The following is a 19,800-nucleotide window of genomic DNA, read 5'->3' as shown; positions in this document are numbered from 1 at the left end:
ATGACACCTTATCAAAAAAATGAATTTTTGATTAGCAGAGGACAACATATTAGAAGTTCATTGGACTAATCAGGCTTCAGTTACTACTGTTAAAACTCAGAGAAAAGTCTAGCTTCACAGACCACAGAGAAAAAAACCACCTTTGATACAAGTGAAAAATGGTAATGGCATGTCATTTTCAAAAATATATGCAAGCAATTCTGGTGGCTACCCAGTCAGTCTTGCCTGGGCTCCCCACAGCCACAAAAGGACCCTGCACCCTGCAGCCAGGCCTCTGGGAGCAGGGATGGTCTTAAGGCCCTGTCTATAACCCAGCTCTCCTCATAATAGTGGGAGCTGAGGTTCCAACTCTGACTTTTGCTTTGTTTAACCTATTAATTTATTTGACTGTCTCACTCCTCAGTGCATCATCACCTGCACGGATGAGGACTGAATAGTTAAGTACTTTCCTATTGTTAGGTCAGCATATATGCTGCTGCAATGGGAAGAACTCCAGGAGTGTTTATGCCCAAGGGTGGAGAACATGAGAACCTGAGAGGAATAAAGCATAGCTGCTTGTGAGTGCTGTGTTTTCAAGGCAGATGAACAATTTGGTGAATCTGGTTACTATATTGGCCCACAATGAAACAAAAAAACCGGGGTGCATCAAGTCCTTGGAGCTGTGGTTTTTCAGCAAGTAAATGTACAGGGAGACTAGAGTTCCCACAAGCACTTATTCAAAGTTCCTAATTGATTGTGGGTGCTATTTTTAGACATCCTCACCCACCTGCCGGGGAGATAACCAGGAGCTAGTTACCCCCACGTTAGCAGGTTATTGGGAGTGCCTCAGTACCATCAGCCTGGGGTGGAGAGGAGCATTAGGCAATTCAGGAAGCATTTGGCAAAGCTATTAGTAAGGACTTCTCTCTCCCTAATCACCTAGTTGATATTCATGATACTAATCAAGATAATAGCTGTCCCTGCTTGTCTCTCTTTTTTTCCAGTCTGATGAAATGCTGTGCTCTCTTCCTGCTAAGGAAGACAAGTGGCTGGTGATCACAGAGGGTGTGGAGCTGTTCTGCAAGAAGTCAACAGGCAAGTGGATATGGCTTATAGTATGGCTTAAGTTCAACGAGAAAAATATGCGAGACTACCTCCCCTGCTTAGATTTTGGCACATAAAATTTGTGAAGTTCACCTTTGGCATGTGGGTGGACTGCCATTTTGGGTGGTGATGGGGAATGCAACACTAATTTGAGAGTCGGTGATCATGATATAAAAATGATTGTAAGGCTGCACCCTGGTGCTTATCTCTACTCTTTCTGTTGTTCATTTCCTATCTATTGTTATGGTTATCACTTACAATAAAAGGACATTGATTTACAAAACACTTGAACTTTATTAACAAGGCATTGTTGTAAAATGATTAAGTCAACTGAGAGTTCCACAGCAGAAGGAGGAGGATGGAGTGTGATGTATGTATTTGCAGGTGGCAATGATTTGCATGTCTGGCTGTTATGGTCTGGGCTTATGTTTCCTGCCAATGCAGCATACTGATTGCCAGTAGTTCTGTCTTATGTTTCCTTGTCCAGACTGCATCCAGCTGCATGTCTTTTGGCCTTTTTTTGCCATTCCAGCTGGATGGCCGTACTAGATTGGAGAAGAAATCCAGTTACTTATCACTCCTTGTGAAGCTCTAGATACCATAGGATTTACCATTCCTGTTGGTCTTTTGCTGGCCTCTGGACATAAGATTACAAAATATATGCTCACTGCTCTTTCTCTCCCCCCCCCCTCTTACGGTTCCAACCGTGACCAGAAATTTTTCAGAGGGGTAGCAAGAGATTGCAGAAATTTGCTTCTTGAGGCCATGGGTGAACAGGAAAAACAAAGAACAGATAGTTGTTCCTGGTTGTTTTATTCCCCTCCTTAAAAACATATATTTAAACCTTTATTAGAGCCTTGAAGCAAACACTCCAGTTAAGGTCTTGGGTTTGAGGTTTTTTTCTTTACTGTGCAAGATCAGCATATTGTAAAACTCCTGGGAATACAGATCTAAAGGGACAGGGAAGGGTAAGCAGAAGAAGTATTTAGTCACGGATATTAAACTATTCCAGACAGAATCCTTGAGGGAATATCTTTCAAGAGAAATCCCTAAGTGGCAAGTCCCAAGCTGGGAAAATATTACACCAATATATTTTACAGCCTTCTGAAGAGCTGGTGGAATAATACGAGGAATGTTTTCCTTTCTTGCCACATTCAGTTTCCTCCTGTGTGCCGTGCTGGCAAAATGTTAAGCATCTTGTGAAATACTGCCTTGAAGTACATGAGTGCTAAGAGGTTTCCATAGCTATAAACTACAGGACTGAGTGTGGCTGCCTCCAGTGAGCTGTTAGGGACTTCTGTAGCTCCCTCCCCTCTCCCTCTCCAGTAGTGGTCCATCACCCTGGATCTGCACTGGGGGATCAGAGCAGACCCCCAGTGGCTGAGAAGTTCCTTAGAGCACTGTGACATTATCCTGTAGATGATGCCAATACTTCCCATGCCCTGAATAAATACTGCCTTTGCAGAACCTCTGTCACGTGTTAAAACAGACAGAGCATGACCTGAAACATGCACGGCACAATCCACTACTCAAGTTTGTGTGCAAAAAAGAGAGTAGGTGATGCACACACAAGACAAGTTTACTTAACTGTGACTGCGTTTGTAGCAGAAAAAAAAATCCTGTTCTACTTAAAAACCATGTATGTTATTTTGGAAATAATGTTATTGAATTTCTGTAGGCAGTCTTAGATGTCTTCTCCCTTATTTGCTTATATGTGTCCATCACATTTCACATCACATGTAACATAATCAATAAGTGTGGTTTGCATGCATCTATTATATAATTTATTCCTCTACTTTTCTATATGATGGCATTACAGAAAATTAGTTTTGTCATAAAAATACTATATAATACACTTCATAGGATTTAAATATTTTTCATTAATGAATTGAATCACATGCTTTAAAAAGATCAACAAATTAGTGAGTACTATATCACTGAGGTGAAAATGCTGCCTCCCCAAGCACTGCCTTTTGCTCTTGGATGCAGCTTTTGGCAATAATTAGCTGCCTTTGGGTGTTATGTGAGGAAGAGGAGACCACTCGTTGGAAATTACTGAACTGGGATAAATGAGGATTTTAGTGAATTTAAGGAAACTTATGATCTATTTTCAAGAAAATCTTTGGGGTTTCGGAGGTTGTTTGTTTGTTTGTTTGTTTTGGATAGTGGAGAATCAGAAAAAATAAATCTTGCCAGAGAGGAAATGGAAGATAATTTGAAAGCATGTGAATGAGCTGGAAGAAAGATAGGGTTCCCACATTTTCACTCATACATGTTTTCATCGGCTAGGAAGGTAGGGTCAGAGATGCTTACTCAAAATTTTCTGTGCAGTAAACATTACTTTGAATTCAAGGTTATTTGTCAGGAATTTGACAGAGAGCATGAGTACCAAATATTTAGCTGAGTTTCTTTCTTGTGGAGTAATAGAAGTTCAGGCATCAGAGTGAGATTCTGGGCTCTGTCTCTGTGTTAGGTTTGGACATGGACCAATGCTGGGCTTTCAATTTATTGTACTTTGACTTTCTGTCCAAGACAATCCATGACTTCCTCTCTGTATCTTATTGACCATGCACTTCATGCTCATTGACAGGGAACAGAAGTGGAAATGTAGCATATCATAATATAAAAAGTCTTTTAATATCACTTTGTCTTTGAATTATGGATATCAGCACTCAGAACATTTACCAGACACTTGACTGTGGGATGTGACCTGCCCCAAGATGGCTTTATCAGTGCAAGTCACCATTTCCACTGGTCTGATGTGGCCCACTGGAAGGGGTTTTCACTACTAGAAAAGAGTGTGCCAGAGTGTCAGCAGGATGTGTCAGTGCCAGATAGATTTGGGTGGGATGCACACACATTTCTGCTAGAGCAAAGTAAATCCTCACGGCATAATTTCCATGCTCAGGTGAACAATTCTGTCGTGATTGCATTATTTACTCAGCAGTGACCCTGCAAAGCAAACTTATTTTCCCTGACCTTTAAGGCCTTTTGAAAATCACTGTGGATCCCAGAGCATAAAATAGTATACAGTTTAGTTATTATACATCTAAATATACATGCATGCTGAGACCCAGATCTTATCTATGTTCTTTGCTTCTTAGTACATAGTTCATTTGCACTAAAATGTGTTGGTGATACTAGACAGATTAACAGGATGATCCAGTTTTCTCTATAAAATCAACTTATCATTGATGCTGTATCTACTCCTGGTCACATATTTAATAATACACATACACTCAGACAGCTTGTTGATGAAACAGCAGCTTACTTTAAAGAGTATCTTTAAAATGTTGATTTATCTTTTCTGTATTTCATGGAAAAGACACAAGTTTATAACAAAAATGTCAAGAAAAAAGATGAACATGAATCAATCCACTCTAGGATCAATACACGATAGCCTATTGATCTGGCCTCTATAAAAGCAATAAATCTGCTACAAGAAATCTCTTTTTTCCCCCAAGACTTGACTGAGGTCACATGCGAGATTTCAGTGGACTTTTCATCAGGCAGTTTTCTCTTACTTATAAAGACAGAGTAGCTTCTGGGATATAGCACGACCTTAAGAATACTCTCCTGGGACTGCAGGATAGACTCATGCCTTGATCAAGCCTAAGCAAAGAGTGTAAATCAACCTCTAAAATGACAAGACAGTGTGGCACAGATCTCTTCAGGTGATTCCTCACCCCCAAGCCAGAGGACATCCTCAGTAATTCCTAGTTAAGTAAGGGCGCAGTCATTTGCCAAAAATCTTTCTTTTCAAAACAAACATCTCTCTCTTCCTCAGGGAAGGGAGAAAAAGAACAAGTTTAAAGATGGGATTTTCTTTTCTTCAGATCACACCATCTGATCATTCAGAGCACAGCAGTGCAGACAAGAGCCCAGGTGAAGTTTCCATTCACAACCACACAATGGGAAGACAAGTTTAGTCATGGGTAGCGTCTATTTATATTTCTTCCATACATCCACAAAAAAAAAAATAGATAATTTTCTCAGAAAATTGCTCAAGAATGGATTAGGTAGAGGATTATTTAGCACAGACATAAAGCTTTGAAGATGTGCCTGGCTGCTGCAGTCTCTGTGTAAGGCAGCTACCTGCATCTGCTCAAATTATCTTGACCTGTGTAAATCTCCACTGGAGATACTAGCTGCTCCTCTCTGGTTTGAGCACCCATATTCCCAAGGTGCTGCTGCTCTGTGATGTCCAGGCTTGATGTCCTTGAGGCTGGTTTTGAACCCCCAATAAGTTTTTGGCAGTAAATAGCTACTTACCCTCTGACTTGGAAATCCCCAAAAAGGCAATGAAGGGACTGCAAAGTGAGATTGAGCTGTTTATTCAGTAAGAATGACATTTTGTACTGCGTCTAATTACTGCAGGGTCTGTTCAGGAAAGGCAGCTCAAAAGATCCCTCAGGAAAAAAAATGTTGGTGACAAAAATGTTCCTCTTCAAAAGAGAGATTATGGTTGCAATATCCAAGGGTTCTGTTTGAACATACTAGCATCCTGACATGCTAACATTTCACAGTCAAACAGACAGTGAAAAAATATTAACATCAGCTTCTTCTCTCTGGAAGAGTGATGAAAAATGTGAATTAAAGTCAATTAATCCATTCTGGCAATAAAATAGGAGTTGCTGGATCCTTGTTTTGAGTTGTAGGAACACTGGCTTGTCTACAAAATTAGTGCTTTAAATATATATGAATTAAATGATTGGTCAACTCTTTTGGTTATGGTATTTTTCACTCCTTTTGCTTTAAATTGGCAAGAAAGTCATTACACAAGGCCTTTCTCCATTAAATCCTCTGATCTATCACTTGTGCCTGTAACACAAATTCCATTTAAGTTTTCCCATAGGACACAAAAATAATTCCAACACTTATGAAAAGAGATACAAACAGTATTTTTCCACAATACTCGCAATTCCTTTAGGAGTCTTCTTTTTTTTAATGCACTACATGAAGGCCTAAATTTTCTTTTCTGCATTGCCTTTAGAAAGTTTTGCTGGGGAAAGACACTACTAGCTAGTTGGAAACAGAAAAGTATTTTTGAAAAGGCAGGTTTTAATTACAAGTATTGTTCTTTTTTCTGAGTTGCAAGTAATTTGTGAAAAGTGATGTCATTTGTCCAGCAAAGAGAGCTGGAGCCTCATGTCAGAGATGGAAAAGCCTTGTGCACATTGTTGTAAACACCAGGACAAGGACTTTCAGGTGTAAGAGGACTGGCACAGCATTTGGCTAACATGAGCTGAAAGCTGTGCAAGTGGGATCAATAACTCCCGGGACTTTGGCTGTTAACACTTGATTTATGAAAATCACCTAATAGCATTGGTGTCTGTTGCTATTATGTGGCTGGGTAGCTTGCTATCAGTGCTTGCTATCAGAAAGAAATTGCAATAAGAAAAAAAATTGCCTATCAGAAAATCAAATGTGTGCACATGCAGCAGCCTCCCACACACTCCTCAGAAATCCATGACTGCCCAGATTTTGATTAAATTTTATTTACAAAAAAAGAAAGTAATATTTTAAATTGATCAAACCCTATACCCTGCCATGAGGGTGTTTGGAACTGTCTGCAGGACAAACTAAATGCAGTTTTGTTACAAGGTTGGCACTACAACTATTTATATGTATAAATTATCAATTGTAAAACTTTACATGGACATGTATTTTATATTTTATGCAGCCAAAGTAAAACTTAGGCACTACTGTTCAGAATAACATCTGGCAAATGTCCTGCAAAATAGATGAGTTTTATTAGAAAAATTAATTTAAGAGAGCAAAACAAATCTTTTGTGTAAGTTTTATTAGCAAGCTATTCAGAAGAGAATTTAGGGAACAGTATTTTCATGGTTCTGCATTAGGAGGAAAAATTGCTTTAATTAGGTATGGTATGTGATCAATTTTGCATGCTATGATTAGGAAGACAGTTCTAGTAATTACATATAGGGTAAGATGTCCAAGTGCTTGAACATCTGTTCCTAATTATCAAACTTACAATACAGAAAAAGCTTACATCTGTATTAATTTTTTATGACCGAAACCCAAATCCAAAATATTTTATTGTGATTTTTATGTAAAAATGCTAATTCTATTTTTAATAAAACTATTATGCCTTGTATTTTATGGGATTTATTATCTTCCTGATGCAAAAAAGTCTATATTTTACTATAAAGGACCTGTACTTGTAGGATAGGAATAAAAGGCAGAAAAACACCACTTTGATTATCTTAAGTAGTTTAGAAACATTTTAACTTCTCACTCAGGAACTTAAAAAAAAAAAAATTAGCTTCTGATTATTTGTTTAACTTGTATCATATCTTAATCTAAAGCCAAAATGGAGGACCATAATTCTTGAGAGATAAGGCATGAGATGTAAAATGTATGCTAAGTTGCTTAAAAATTTTCCACCCATAGGTAAGTGGAAAATAAATAAAAAGGCAAGGAGATTAAATAAGATAAAGCAAAATCACACTCCCCCATGTTGAAGACTATTTTTGTATTCATATTGATCCAAAACAGGTAGGAAGAACCAGAATTCTGATTTTATTCCCTTTATAAGGTTTTTTGTTGTCTCTGATTCAGCAACTTAAAAAAAAATAAATAAAAACCCAAACCAACACATACACAGAGAAAACATCCAAAGAGAAAAGTCGACAAGAACCCAACCCAGACACCTCTGTTATCTTACTGGCATTTCAGTAACTGCTGTAAGTCAACTGTAGTTTTTCTTGCCAGCTAGAGATTTCTCAGAAGTTAAATTTGCCTGTACTGAAAATTGCACAGCGGTGACTTTAATTATAAAACCAGGTAAGAAATGACTGCTCATTCATTAACTAATAGAGCAGGAAAAGTGGCAAGTCTGATCCCTAAAACTGTCCATCTTTAAATATACTCTTGTGTTGATTTTTGTTTACATCACATCCTTATTCCTTGTTTTCCTTGGAAGCTATGGGAAAACTAGAAATGTGAAAACTCAACAAACTGCAAACCAGCAGGGAAGATATTTTAAACACTTTATTTCTGGCATTCTTCTTCATCTATATTATAATCAGGTAATGTCTTGAGAAAGAAAAGACATAGAAAAGATTTTGAGATCTGGTTTTATCAGTAGAAGTCTCTTTAATATTAAAAACTTTGATTTCTTGTCTGTCAAAATTTATGTTTCTGACTGTTATGGTTCTCTGGCTTGAAATCCCTGGCAATGCAGTTAACACGTCTATGGCCCCAGTCTTCTGATCAAAGGATTGTGGATTACTGTTTTCCTGGACATATCCTCTATTTTATTGCAATGCACTATTTGGGGCAGACTTATTTCTCTGCCATCAGGATTTACTGTTTAATTCCAGAAACACAGAGATACACTTGGGAGAAAGGAATGTGGTTTATGGGGAAGAATATCTACTTAAAAAGAAAGCAAGTTTTAAATTAATCATAATGCTATCTATGGTAATTTTCTATTTAATTTCAAACATAAATACTTGCATGGGATACAGTTCTTAAGTGATCAATCCAAATCAAAAAGGGGAAACAAACCTCTCTAAAACATGGAAATATACATACGGATATCTGCACACTCAGATTCCTACAAAGATGTAACAATTTAAAATTCATTGAAATGTTGTTTTACAAAAATATTATATTATCAAAATTTATTGTTTTCCCTTCTTTGTGCTATTTATTTACCATACTGAACTTCTCTGTTTACATAATGAAAATCTCAATAGTTGTCTCTTTTACCCTCATAGCCATACTTAATTTCAAGTTCTTGATAGTATGATACTTGATAGCCATAAAATTAACTGCCTAGTGCAATATAGTCAGACTGTGCATGAAGTGCATTTACCAAACAGCTCTGGTCTCCTTGCACTCTGCTCACTTGCTAGCTCCCTGCAGGACAGAGTGGAACACCCCAGGGCTCCTCAAGCAGCTGACAACATGCCACAAACATTCATTGCTCTACAAGAGATGCACCACAGGCCAGTAAAATCTGCGAGTTTAAGGTCTGGCCTTCCTCAGGAGCTGCTGGAACAAGATAGGAGCAGTTAATCCTATCAGGAAGCTGGAAATCTCACTTCCCAAAGAGCCATTTTTACACCCCAACTGCTTTAGGAAAATCTTGATGAAACACCTGATTGTGACTGACAGGTAGCTGAGCTCCCTTAGCCATAACAACACTTAAAGTGTTGTTTTTTCCCAAGACAAGGATTTGGAAGATACTGGTGCATCAGATACTCAGCCCACTACAAACAAGGCAATCTTTAGCAGATGTTTAGACTAGTCAAAGCCTACCTGGAAGTTTATCACACATTAACTAACTCAAACCTCATTCAGGCTGGATGGCTGGAAAAAAAGGGAAGATACCAATGACAGCTGAGCTATTATGGACTGCCATGGGTTAGAAGGAACCTTAAATATCATCTAGTTCCAAACACCCTGTCCTGGACAGGGATGTCACCCACCAGAGCAGGTTGCTCAGAGCCCCATCCAACCTGGCCTTGAATACTTCCAGGGATGGGACATCCACAACTTCTCTGAGCAACCTGTTCCAGAGCCTCAGCAACGTCACAGTAAAGAATTTCCTCCTTACGTCCAGTCTAAATCTCTTCTCTTTTAGTTTAAGTCATTTACCCTTGTTCTATCACTATTTGCCCATATAAAAAGTTCCTCTCTCTCTCTTTTAAAAACCCTTGTAAGTACTGCAAGGCCACAATGAGGTCTCCCCAGAGCCTTCTCTTTTCCCAGCTCTCTCAGCCTGTCTTCATAAGAGAGCTGCTCCAGCCCCCGATCATCTTTGTGCCCCTCCTCTGGGCCTGCTCTAAGAGACCCGTGTACCTCTTGTGCTGAAGATTCCAGATCTGGATCCAGCAGTCTTTGTGGGGTCTCACGAGGGCAGAGCTGAGGAGCAGAATCACCACCTCAGCCAGACAGCTGGTGTTGCTTCTTGTTTATCAAATTGTTCACTCCTGCCCAAAGAGGTTGTCCCAATGGTTCCCATCCTTCCAGCACATCTCACTGGACCTAAGACAACTCCCCAAACAACTCTTTTTTTTTTTTGCTCAGAATTACTTTTCTGCCACCTTAGCAGAGATCAGCCATCAAGGAGCCCAAAGTGTGCCAAAGCAAGTGCAAAGAGAGGTGTGGGGGGAAAAGGTGCTGAATGAGTTGTTAGGTCAGCTCAAGCCATGACAGGTACCTTTGCCCTCACTCCTGCTTTCAGTGTGACATAATATTAAGGGTGCTGACAAAGGAGATCTGTCCTGTCTTGTGGCTGCAGTTGGAGGACACATCACACCAAAACACGGCTGCTCTGCCATGATACCTGCACAGCAGGCAAAGGAACGCTACAGCTGCTGATGCCTCAGCTATTTCTGTGTAAAACTAAGCCCCCAGTGAAGGTGGGTGTAAGGCTCTGGACTTGCACTTTTGATGGGGCTGAGGCAGAAACACATTCTCTTCTGCCAGAGTTGCAGTGTTGAAACCTGCAGCAGAGGGGTGGGAAAGGCAGGTGGGGTTAGTGACCCCATAAGAAGCCATGGCAAGGTGTGCTAGCACTCTTGTGTCATCCCTGTACAAACACTACCTGCCCCTTGGCCAGAGGGGTTGTATAACCATATCAACATTGTCAGAAAAGAACCTTCTGTAGGCAGAACTTCAGCTATTTTCTCACTAGATTATGAGACATCGGCTCTACAAATCATGCTATGAGGTATTAAGAGTACTGTTTCACAGTTTCTCACTGATACAAAGAATACTCTTCCCTTCTTCCCTTTCTCTTGCTGGGCCTTTGCAATTCAGCCCTTGGCACTGAAGAAGTCTGACTTTCCAGCAGGAAAAATCAGAAAACAAGACTCAAAATGTTTAAAACTCCCTGCTCTAAAAAAGTGTGAAGCAGTTCATCTGTAAATTCTCTTGTCAGAAAAATAGCATTAGTGTATAACTAATATCCAGGCTTGACTGACACCAATTATTCTAATCCTCTAAAACAAATCTCCTTAAAATCATTCTGCCAGCTTGCTAATGTCCTTTTTTAGTCTACTGAACTCTAATGTATACCATGGCAGTAAAAGCAACAGATATGCAGGACTGAGAAGTTTTCAAAATTAGATTAAATGGAAAATAAGAAGGCACAGAATTAATTTTAGAAGTGAAAAAAAAAAAATCTACATTGTAAGGATAAACAGAGCTTTACATGGCAGAGGGATTGCTCATCTATAATTGAATGATGTAGGATTTTTAATTAAATTGTGGTGACACCTTTCATGCCTGAGATGCACAGCACTGTAAACAAACTTTATGCATGTCCAAAAGTGCAGGTGATGGGAATTGCCTGATTTCACACCCCCACACCTTTGTTTGTGCCCCGTGCAACACTTACATGGTACATGCTCTGTGATAGCTTTGTTTGGAGAGCAGTGGAGTGCTCACAAGAAGTGCTATGGAAGGTTCAATGTTTGGTCCTGATCCAGCTCTTTTCTTCTTCTGGGTGGTTCTCATGCACGGTGGTATACACTGAGGACTGCTTTGCTTTTTTATTGACAAATTCATGGCTTAGCTTGGGAATTACTACAATTGCAGTCCAGCATCTCTCAACTCAGCTTTGGTACCCTAAGGGGAATGAAAGTGACACTTGAAGAGTGTCCCTGGGCTAGGCAGGAATTTGTCCTTGGTGATGATCAAGGTGATGTGTGATAGAGGCTGTGATTGCTCAGGTCACAAACTATGATGGAATGAAAACTGTTTCTGGGGGCAGTCTGCATGCATAGAGAGGTTCTTACCTAAGCAATCACAATCTCTATGACACACCTTTATTATTATCATCATCAAGGGACAAAGAGATGAAGTAAAATAGCACCAGTAAATAAAAATAAATAGAATCACTACTCTTTGTTCCTCCTGATGTTTTATCCTCACATGGAACAGTAATGCATCTGATTGCTATTGCAAATGCTAGTATGAAAAGCACATCATGCTTCAAGGGACAAAACACTTCGTCCACCAGAAAACCTGATTTGCTAAAAAAGGGCAGCAAATGCCCTCCAGAGGAAGACATGACATCAGTGCTGGAGGAATAAAAGTATTTACAACTCTGTGAACATCACTCTGCAACTGGGGCTGTGGCCTCAGTTTTCTAAGACAAATCTTTAACTCTCTAAGGTGACTTTTACTGATGGAGACCTGGCATCAGTCTTACTTGTAATTTCAAACTTTCAAAAGGAGAGGAATAAAGCTACAAAGACCAACTTCAGCTGCTGCCAGAAGGCATCTCTCTTAGCCCTTGACTTGTGGCATCATTACACTTGATAGAAAGGCTGGAAGTTCAGCGTTCACAAATACTTGATTCTGGTACAGGACTGTGTATCTGCATGTGTGTGTGAACAAGAAAAGGGGAAAAAATCAAAGGGTTTTGGCACATAATGGCTTTTATATAATAAAAATATGTGAATAGTACAATAATTCATCTACAATATTTCCTAATGTATCCAAATTTCATAACGTTGAGATTTTGCAGTTGAACTAATCTTGCATCCCTTGCTGATTATGACAACTGCTCTTACCCTATCATACATGACTGATTTGTCAGATAAGCATTAAGGAAATAATAAGATTCAGAATTGTATCTTATTAATTGTAACCCCACTTTAATGTGAAGTGTGTACCTAAATCAAATAAGGTCCTTTGACAGTCCATATCTCACCACATACGATTTTATCTGATGTAATGTTGCTCGGCTCTCGACAGAGCTGTCAGGGAATAACTTTAGAGGATTAGACCTGTGCTTAGTGCTATGCACTGAGGGTAGACACCACTGGATTCAAGGAGAACAAACGTGGAATACGTGACCCGCTCCTGCATATGCCGCCGGGGCCTGGAGTTTGCAGCTCGAGCAGCATCAGCAGCACGGACTGCTTGTAATCCCGTCAGGATTCGCGACGTGAAGGGGAAGAAAAGAACCAGCACAAATTTTGCCTTTTTTGGGGGTGAAATGTGCCGGGTTCCAGCCGGAGCCATGTCAGTCCCGTGCCGTGCCGTGCCGGGCGCTGAGCGGGTTCGGCGGGGCACGTCCGGTACGGGCAGGCACACACGGACCGCGTCCTGCGGGCTCCGGCCGGGGCTCGGCCCCCGCTGCCCCCGCGGGGTGCGGAGGGGTGCGGGTGTGTCGGTGTGTCGGTGTGTGGGTGTGTGGGTGTGCGCGGACTCCGCGGGGCCGCCGGGGCAGCGCAGGTGGCCGCCGAGCAGGGGGCATCGCTCGGCACACGGACAGCGGCTGCGGGGCTCTGTGGCATCGCTACCTTCACAGACACCGACTCAGGCACGGCTGCCCTGTCCCGCCCGGCTTGCCCGCAGGCAGCGCCTCTCCGCAACGTGACTTTGCTTCGGTTTTGGGTTTCTGTGGAGGCTTCTCTTGTTTGTTCAGCAAATCCCGGGCATGTTGCGTGTGTGAGTGGAGCTGAGCGGTTGTCTGCGTCTCGCTTCTCAGGAGGCATTTTACGTGAAAGCATGCTGCTCGGTCGGAACAGACCCAACAGCGACCGCGGGACCGTACTTCGCGGCCGGCCGGGGCAGGGACAGTGTTACCGCCAAGGGGTACGCGGGGGAAAGGCGAGTTTTGGTTTGGAACGAATTTTGGCACGGTTTGACCTCAGCTGTCCCGTCGTGGCACGAAGCCGCCGATAGTCCGAGAGGTGTTTCCTGCTACAAGAGCCAAGCAACCTGGAGGGCCCTTTGGGATAAATAATTCAGGGAAGTGCTGTTTTGCTATGTAAACCTTTTGTAAAAGATGCACTTCTCGCCCAGAAAAACTGTATCTGCCGCTTAATGCAACAGTTCCGTCTGGCGCTGAAAGTGCCGCTGCGGTGGGCGGAGGTAAGAGGCGGCCGGAAAGCCCCGGCGGGGCATTGGCAAACTTCACTCGGGCTATTCCAAGAGCGGCGGAGCAGGGCAGGGCGAGGCGAGGCGCGGGGGTCGCAGCCGACATGCCGGGGGAGAATTCCTCAATGGCGCTGCCCACGCCCACTCCGGGGGCGAGCGGGACAGCGGGACACGCCCCCCGCGCACGTGTGGGAGCCCTCGCCGCGCGTTCCCCGCGGGCCGGCCCCGCCCCGCCCCCTGCGATTGGCTGTCCGGGCCGCCGCGGGCGGGGAGGGGGCGGGCGATCGCTCGCGCCGGGCGGCCCCTCCCACGTGCGGCGGCGCGAGCACACATCCCGCACGTAGCCGGCGCGTTAATCAGCGCGGGGCCATCTGCCGCCCTCCTGCCGCGGGCGGGGGCTGCCCGCGGCCTGCCCTCACGCCCCGAGCCGCTCCCGCACGCTGCTGCGGCGCCAGCGGCAGTAGCAGCAGCGCAGGGCTTCGGCAGCACCGCCGCTCCCGCAGCGCCGGGCCGCGGTGCGGAGCCGAGCCCGCAGCGGCGAAAGTTTTACCTCGCCTCGCCTGGCCTCGCGCCGTGGCGGAGCCCCTGCCCGGCTCGGTCTGGAGCGGACGGCGGCCCCACGGGCATCGCCTCCCAGCGCGGGCGCCGGCGGAGCAGCGGCGCGCCCGTCCCCGCCGCGCCATGCCGCTGGGGCACATCATGAGGCTGGACCTGGAGAGAATCGCCCTGGAGTACGTCGTGCCCTGCTTGCACGACATCGGCTTCTGCTACCTGGACAACTTCTTGGGGGAAGTGGTGGGGGACTGCGTCCTGGAGCGGGTGAAGCGGATGCACCGCGACGGGGAGCTGGCCGACGGGCAGCTGGCCGGCCCCAGCCGCGGTGTCGCCAAGCGGCACCTCCGCGGCGACCAGATCAAGTGGATCGGAGGCACGGAGGAGGGCTGCGAGGCTATCAACTTTCTCCTCACGCTGATAGACCGGCTGGTGATGTACTGCGGGAGCCGGCTCGGCAAGTACTACGTGAAAGAGCGATCCAAGGTAAGGGTCCGCGGGGCCCCGACATCCTATCCGCCCGCCGGCACCGGCTCCCAGCCGGCCCGACCCGCCTCGCAGCTGCCGGTGGAACCTGCCCGAAACTTTCCACGGGCACTCGCCCGTGGCGCGTCCGCGCTGTCGGCGGGTGCCTGCGGCTCGGGCAGTCCCCGGGGCTGTCCGCAGCACCGCCCCGGGTGGCGGAGGCGCCGTGCCTGCCTGCGGGACTCCCGTGACGGCAGCCGCTCTCCAGCCCGTGCCGCCGGGTGCGGGGGTCCCGCTGGAAGCGGGGCCGCCCCCTGCGGGTCCCTCGCCCCGCCGGTGCCAGCGGCGCTCCGGGGCGGCTCCTCGCGGCTCCCCTTGCTGCGTTTTCGCCGAGCTTTTCGGCTGCCGGACCCCGTCCGGTCCCTTGCCTTTTCACCTGTGTGACACCGGCCGTCACTTCGCAGCCGTCGCGGACGCTGCAGGCGGCTCCTCGCTTCTCGCGGTGGGGTTGCAGCCGGCTGCACCCCGCTTCTGGTTGTGCTCACCGCAGGTGCGGACAGGGGGGGACCAGTGCGGGGCGTACCCCACCAAAAATGTCTAACCTTGACTACGTTTCGCGGGGGAGCAAGGTCTCCACCCTCTCCCTGCGAACGTACCCGGCTCCGATCTGATTGTTTGGATGTTTTCGCCCATGTATTATCCTATTTTCGCGGTTCCAACTCTTGTCGCTTTTCTGCAGCTGAAGAGGTTATCGTTACTGCATTGAGTATGCACAGAATACGGGATGTTTAGTAGTTTGAGCACGGCAAACTTTTGTTTTAAAGAGATAAGTTGGGTTTTTCTAGGCTTTCTCAGAAATGGAGGGGACACTTGTATTATTAGTTTCTTTCCCTATGAAGTTTATTTGCACTTGCAATGGCATTAGTGTGGGATAACTTGTCTTTTCTTTCCTTATCTGTTTTGCTACGGCAAAGTGAACTAACTTGGAACTAAGTTTACTTTGTTGTCCTGAATGCTGAAAACATCCCAATTTCTGACTTGACATAGTACATTTTCATAAGGTCCACTGCTTTTAGAGATATGCCAGAAACAAAAACAAAGACACATTTAAAAAATGACATTAGGGAGAAATTAGGCATTTCTCTTGATCCTAACTTGCACTGGACTAAGGGCATGTGTGAGTGGTACTGCAATTCCCACGTGAAAAATGAAGAAAAAAGAACAGTGATGTTTACCAGTTGCTTGGGAGCACACATAAACCTGTGCATACACCCCCTCACATTTACACACAGTAGTAGGAATAACAAAGGTTCCTTACTCTTAGCTCCATTGAATTACTGATCATTAATTCAGTTAAAGCTTGGGGAGGTATGTTTTAAAATGTGGGTAGACTGGATTTTACTTATTTCTGTTGATAGCCTTGTATTAGGAGGCATAAATAACCATCCTGCCTTGGCACACCTTTAAGGTCATCCCCATCCTTTCTCGGGGTGATTTCTGTTTACCTGTTTACTACTGAAAGTGCATTTCTGGCTAAGGGGCTGTTTGTATAGGTGGATATTGGGTGGGCGTTACTTAAAAGTTGGATGGAGTGAAAGGAGGCTGTCCAGCCTTTTTACAAGGTATTTGTAAAACAAATCAGATGGATGAATGAAGGATGTTGGTCTTTTGGGCAGTGACTTTGGGTTGTAGAGATGATTTTAAAGGCATTCTTGTACAAATAGTAATAAAAAATAGAACAGAACTTGTTTTATAATTAGGCAGCAAGCTATTTACAACGAAGAAAGACTTCTGGCTCTTGTGCTTTAATGTGAAAGTTGTCAGACTCCAAACAGTGCATGGGCATGCTGCACAACAGTCCAGGACTGAAAGGGGCTCAATATTTCAGTGCTGTTTGTAAAACCAAATGCAGAGAAATTTTCATCAGACGGTAATAGCAACCAATCCCCTTGTTATAATAAGAAGTACCATGGCTATGTGAGGCCCTGGAATAGCAGCTGCTGTCTGTAACTGAGATGTGGGATGCCTTCAGCAGGAAGATTATTCCTGTGACTAACGACTGATTACTACAGTGCATGCAGGTTCCCACATCGGTTTAAGACATTTCTCTTCCATCATAAAACCTTCCCATTCTGCTTATCATCTGAAGTCTTATGAATGCATACACACAAATCCCAAATTTAAATTCAGTGTATTTTTATTTTATCTGATGGATTATGCATGTAAATGAATGCCCACAAAACTCACAGCTTAACCTTTGTGGGGATGTGGGGTGTTCATGGGCGACTGGACCAGAACATCTTTGTGGGACGTGTGCTGCTGTAATTTATTGTTTTGGGATAGAGATATTACTCAGAACTAAGAGTTCAGAACAGTTTGTTTAAAATGTAAGCCTTTAGGTACATGTTAACTCAATCTGCATGAAAATGTACTTATATCAGCCCATCATTATTTAAAGGTTTATACTTTTAAGAAGTAGTATGACTTTAGTCTTCAGCCAAAGTCTTGGCAGAAGGTGAGAGATTTGCCTAGCAAATGAATTTATGTCAGATTATGTCAGTTTAGTGTGAAGTGCTTAATATTTTTGTAGCTACACAAACATAAGTCCTGAACAACTTTTGTCCAACAGAGGAAATTTTCCTTTCAGCTAAATGAGAGAAATAAGTCAGTTAGGATTGTGCTGTTTCCAAATTAATTTCAAGAACACTTCAAGAGAGTTAAGATTGCATCAAAGAGAATGAACAGAAGTAAAATTTTCAAGACTGCTGGATATTCAATAGGAGCTGCTGGCTGACATTTGAGGGCTGATCATGAGATGTAACCTTCCATCTTTGCAGATCAGAGATACAAATATATCTCTGGTGTAAGTTGTATTTTAAAATACTGGCTGGTTAAATGATCAAAGCATGGTTAAAGGTTGATGGACCCAATGCGCTGCTTGTTGGCTTTTGCATTCTCGTCAACTGGTCTCCATTTTCTAGTAAGATAATGGAATGGTTCCCCTTTTTTAGTAGGTAAATGACTAAGGACATCACTGAGGCATAACTGACCCAAGTTCAGTCTTCTCCTCAGAGTGAGAAGATTGATGTCCTTGTGCAGATGGATGTTCTGGCCTGAGGACCGAAGTCACTCTGTTTTTGAGGACCTGTCACTACTCTGCTGGAGCTTTACTTGGTGGAGAAAAGCTGGTGGGTGTTTCAGGTCAGAAGCAAAGCTGCAGCTTGGTCTGTGAGGTCAGTCACCCAGAGTGCCCTCTGGATCAGGTGATGCTCCAGGGACTGCAGGTGAAAGGGTGATGTGCTGCAGCTTCTGACTTTCCAGGTCCCAAAGTTCCTTCTTGGGGTTAACTGGCATTTGCAGGGGCTTGAAGGGGGTGCCCTGTAGGAAAACACTGTACTATAAATTTCTCCTTCAGGACTTCAGAAATGTTTTGGTGGTTGGTGGAGTGTCTTTGGAGGGGTTTTTTTGAAGTTTTTTTAGGAGACTCTGCGGAGCCTGGGGGAACTTGGAAGTCCCTGATGTGAGGAGGCAGGGGACAGAGTATGGCAGGAACCAGGCTGGCTGGCTGGTGTGTGGAAATGTTAAAGCTGTGTTTGCAGTGGGGTGTCTGCATAATTCATCTGCTGCTAAGAGGCTGTGGTATTGCCCTTTTCTCATTTTGCCTCTGCTGGAGAAGGGCAGCTCTCCCTGTGGCTGGGCAGAGCAATGCCATCGGTGCCTGGTGCCCTGGGTACCTCAGCTGAGTCAGCGCTTGACGCGCTGCCAGTGCTGCGCTGGTCCTCACGGCGAGGGTGGAAGGTACTTTGAACTGGTGGGGCTGCGCTCTGAGTGGACTCTGCACCTCACCTGCTCTGAGTCACAGATGCCCTCTTGGGTACCACCAAGGGCTGAAATCCATGTCAGGGCTGCCACTGGGGACCTTGAGCCCATTTTGCACCTGCTGGACACCAATGAGTCCTGCTGGGTTGAAAATAAAGCAAGAATTCATAATCTTAAGAGCTTCTCTGTGCTGAAGGAAGCCTGTGACTGATTTCAGCTCAGAACAGAACTGCTCACATTCAGTGCCAAGAGTATGGCCTGAAGTTGAAAAAAAGTGTTCTCAATGTAAGACTAGTTAATTTAGAAGTCACTATGGGATGTGAACCTTCTCAAAAACTTGCTTCCTCTGCTTGTTGCCATAGCACCGCCCTGCTCATCCCACCCTGGTGGACTCTCTGTAATGGTCACAGGAGAAGTAGGTCTTTTGTGGTAGCAGTTCATAGCTAGTGAGTGTTTGCTGGAAACCAGAGTGGGTTCTTCTGCCTATCACGTGATGAGGTGCTCCTAGCTAGGTTTTGAAATATGGTCTGCCTAGCAGGTTGTTACACCAGGATTTCTGTTCCTGAGGGAAGAAATGGATGAGATGTCACAGCAGTAGTTTTACAAAGTCCCTTATGACTCAGGTAAGGAGGTAAGGTATTTTTGCGTTTATATATGAAGAAAGAAAAGTGCTGTTCTATAACATTCAAATTCTATCCTTTGCAATTAAAACACAGTGACATGCTGAATTTTCTGATTTGAGGTACTGATTTGAAGAGTGAGATAACAGAAAACTCTAGCTATAGTAGGCTGAAGAGCAGTACTGCCCCTTGAGATATACTGGCTTATTGTACTTACAAAGTATTTTTGATACTTGGGTAGCAACATGCTTTACAATTAGTTTACAATGGGAGGTCTGATGAATACCACCATCCAGAAGAAATATGCATAATTTCTTTCTTCTAATCAAATGCACATGTTCTGCCATAATGCACAAGTTCAAATCTGTTCTTCTGGCCAGCTGCCGGCAGA

At 44.1% G+C, this 19,800-nt stretch overlaps 1 protein-coding gene across 1 annotated transcript in view; it reads left to right on the top strand.

Annotated features, from left to right (window-relative positions):
• The first annotated feature begins 14,413 nt into the window (after positions 1 to 14,413).
• The window catches only part of EGLN3 (egl-9 family hypoxia inducible factor 3), a 28,122-nt gene continuing 22,735 nt past the window's right edge, over positions 14,414 to 19,800 (top strand). The window contains exon 1 of the mRNA XM_059849890.1: positions 14,414 to 14,991. Within this exon, the coding sequence (XP_059705873.1) occupies positions 14,635 to 14,991 (357 nt within the window). The 5' untranslated portion in view covers positions 14,414 to 14,634. The remainder of the gene's footprint in view (positions 14,992 to 19,800) is intronic.

Source organism: Haemorhous mexicanus, chromosome 6 (assembly GCF_027477595.1).
Source record: "Haemorhous mexicanus isolate bHaeMex1 chromosome 6, bHaeMex1.pri, whole genome shotgun sequence".
Lineage (NCBI taxonomy): Eukaryota > Metazoa > Chordata > Aves > Passeriformes > Fringillidae > Haemorhous > Haemorhous mexicanus.
This window is presented reverse-complemented; position numbering and strand designations above follow the sequence as displayed.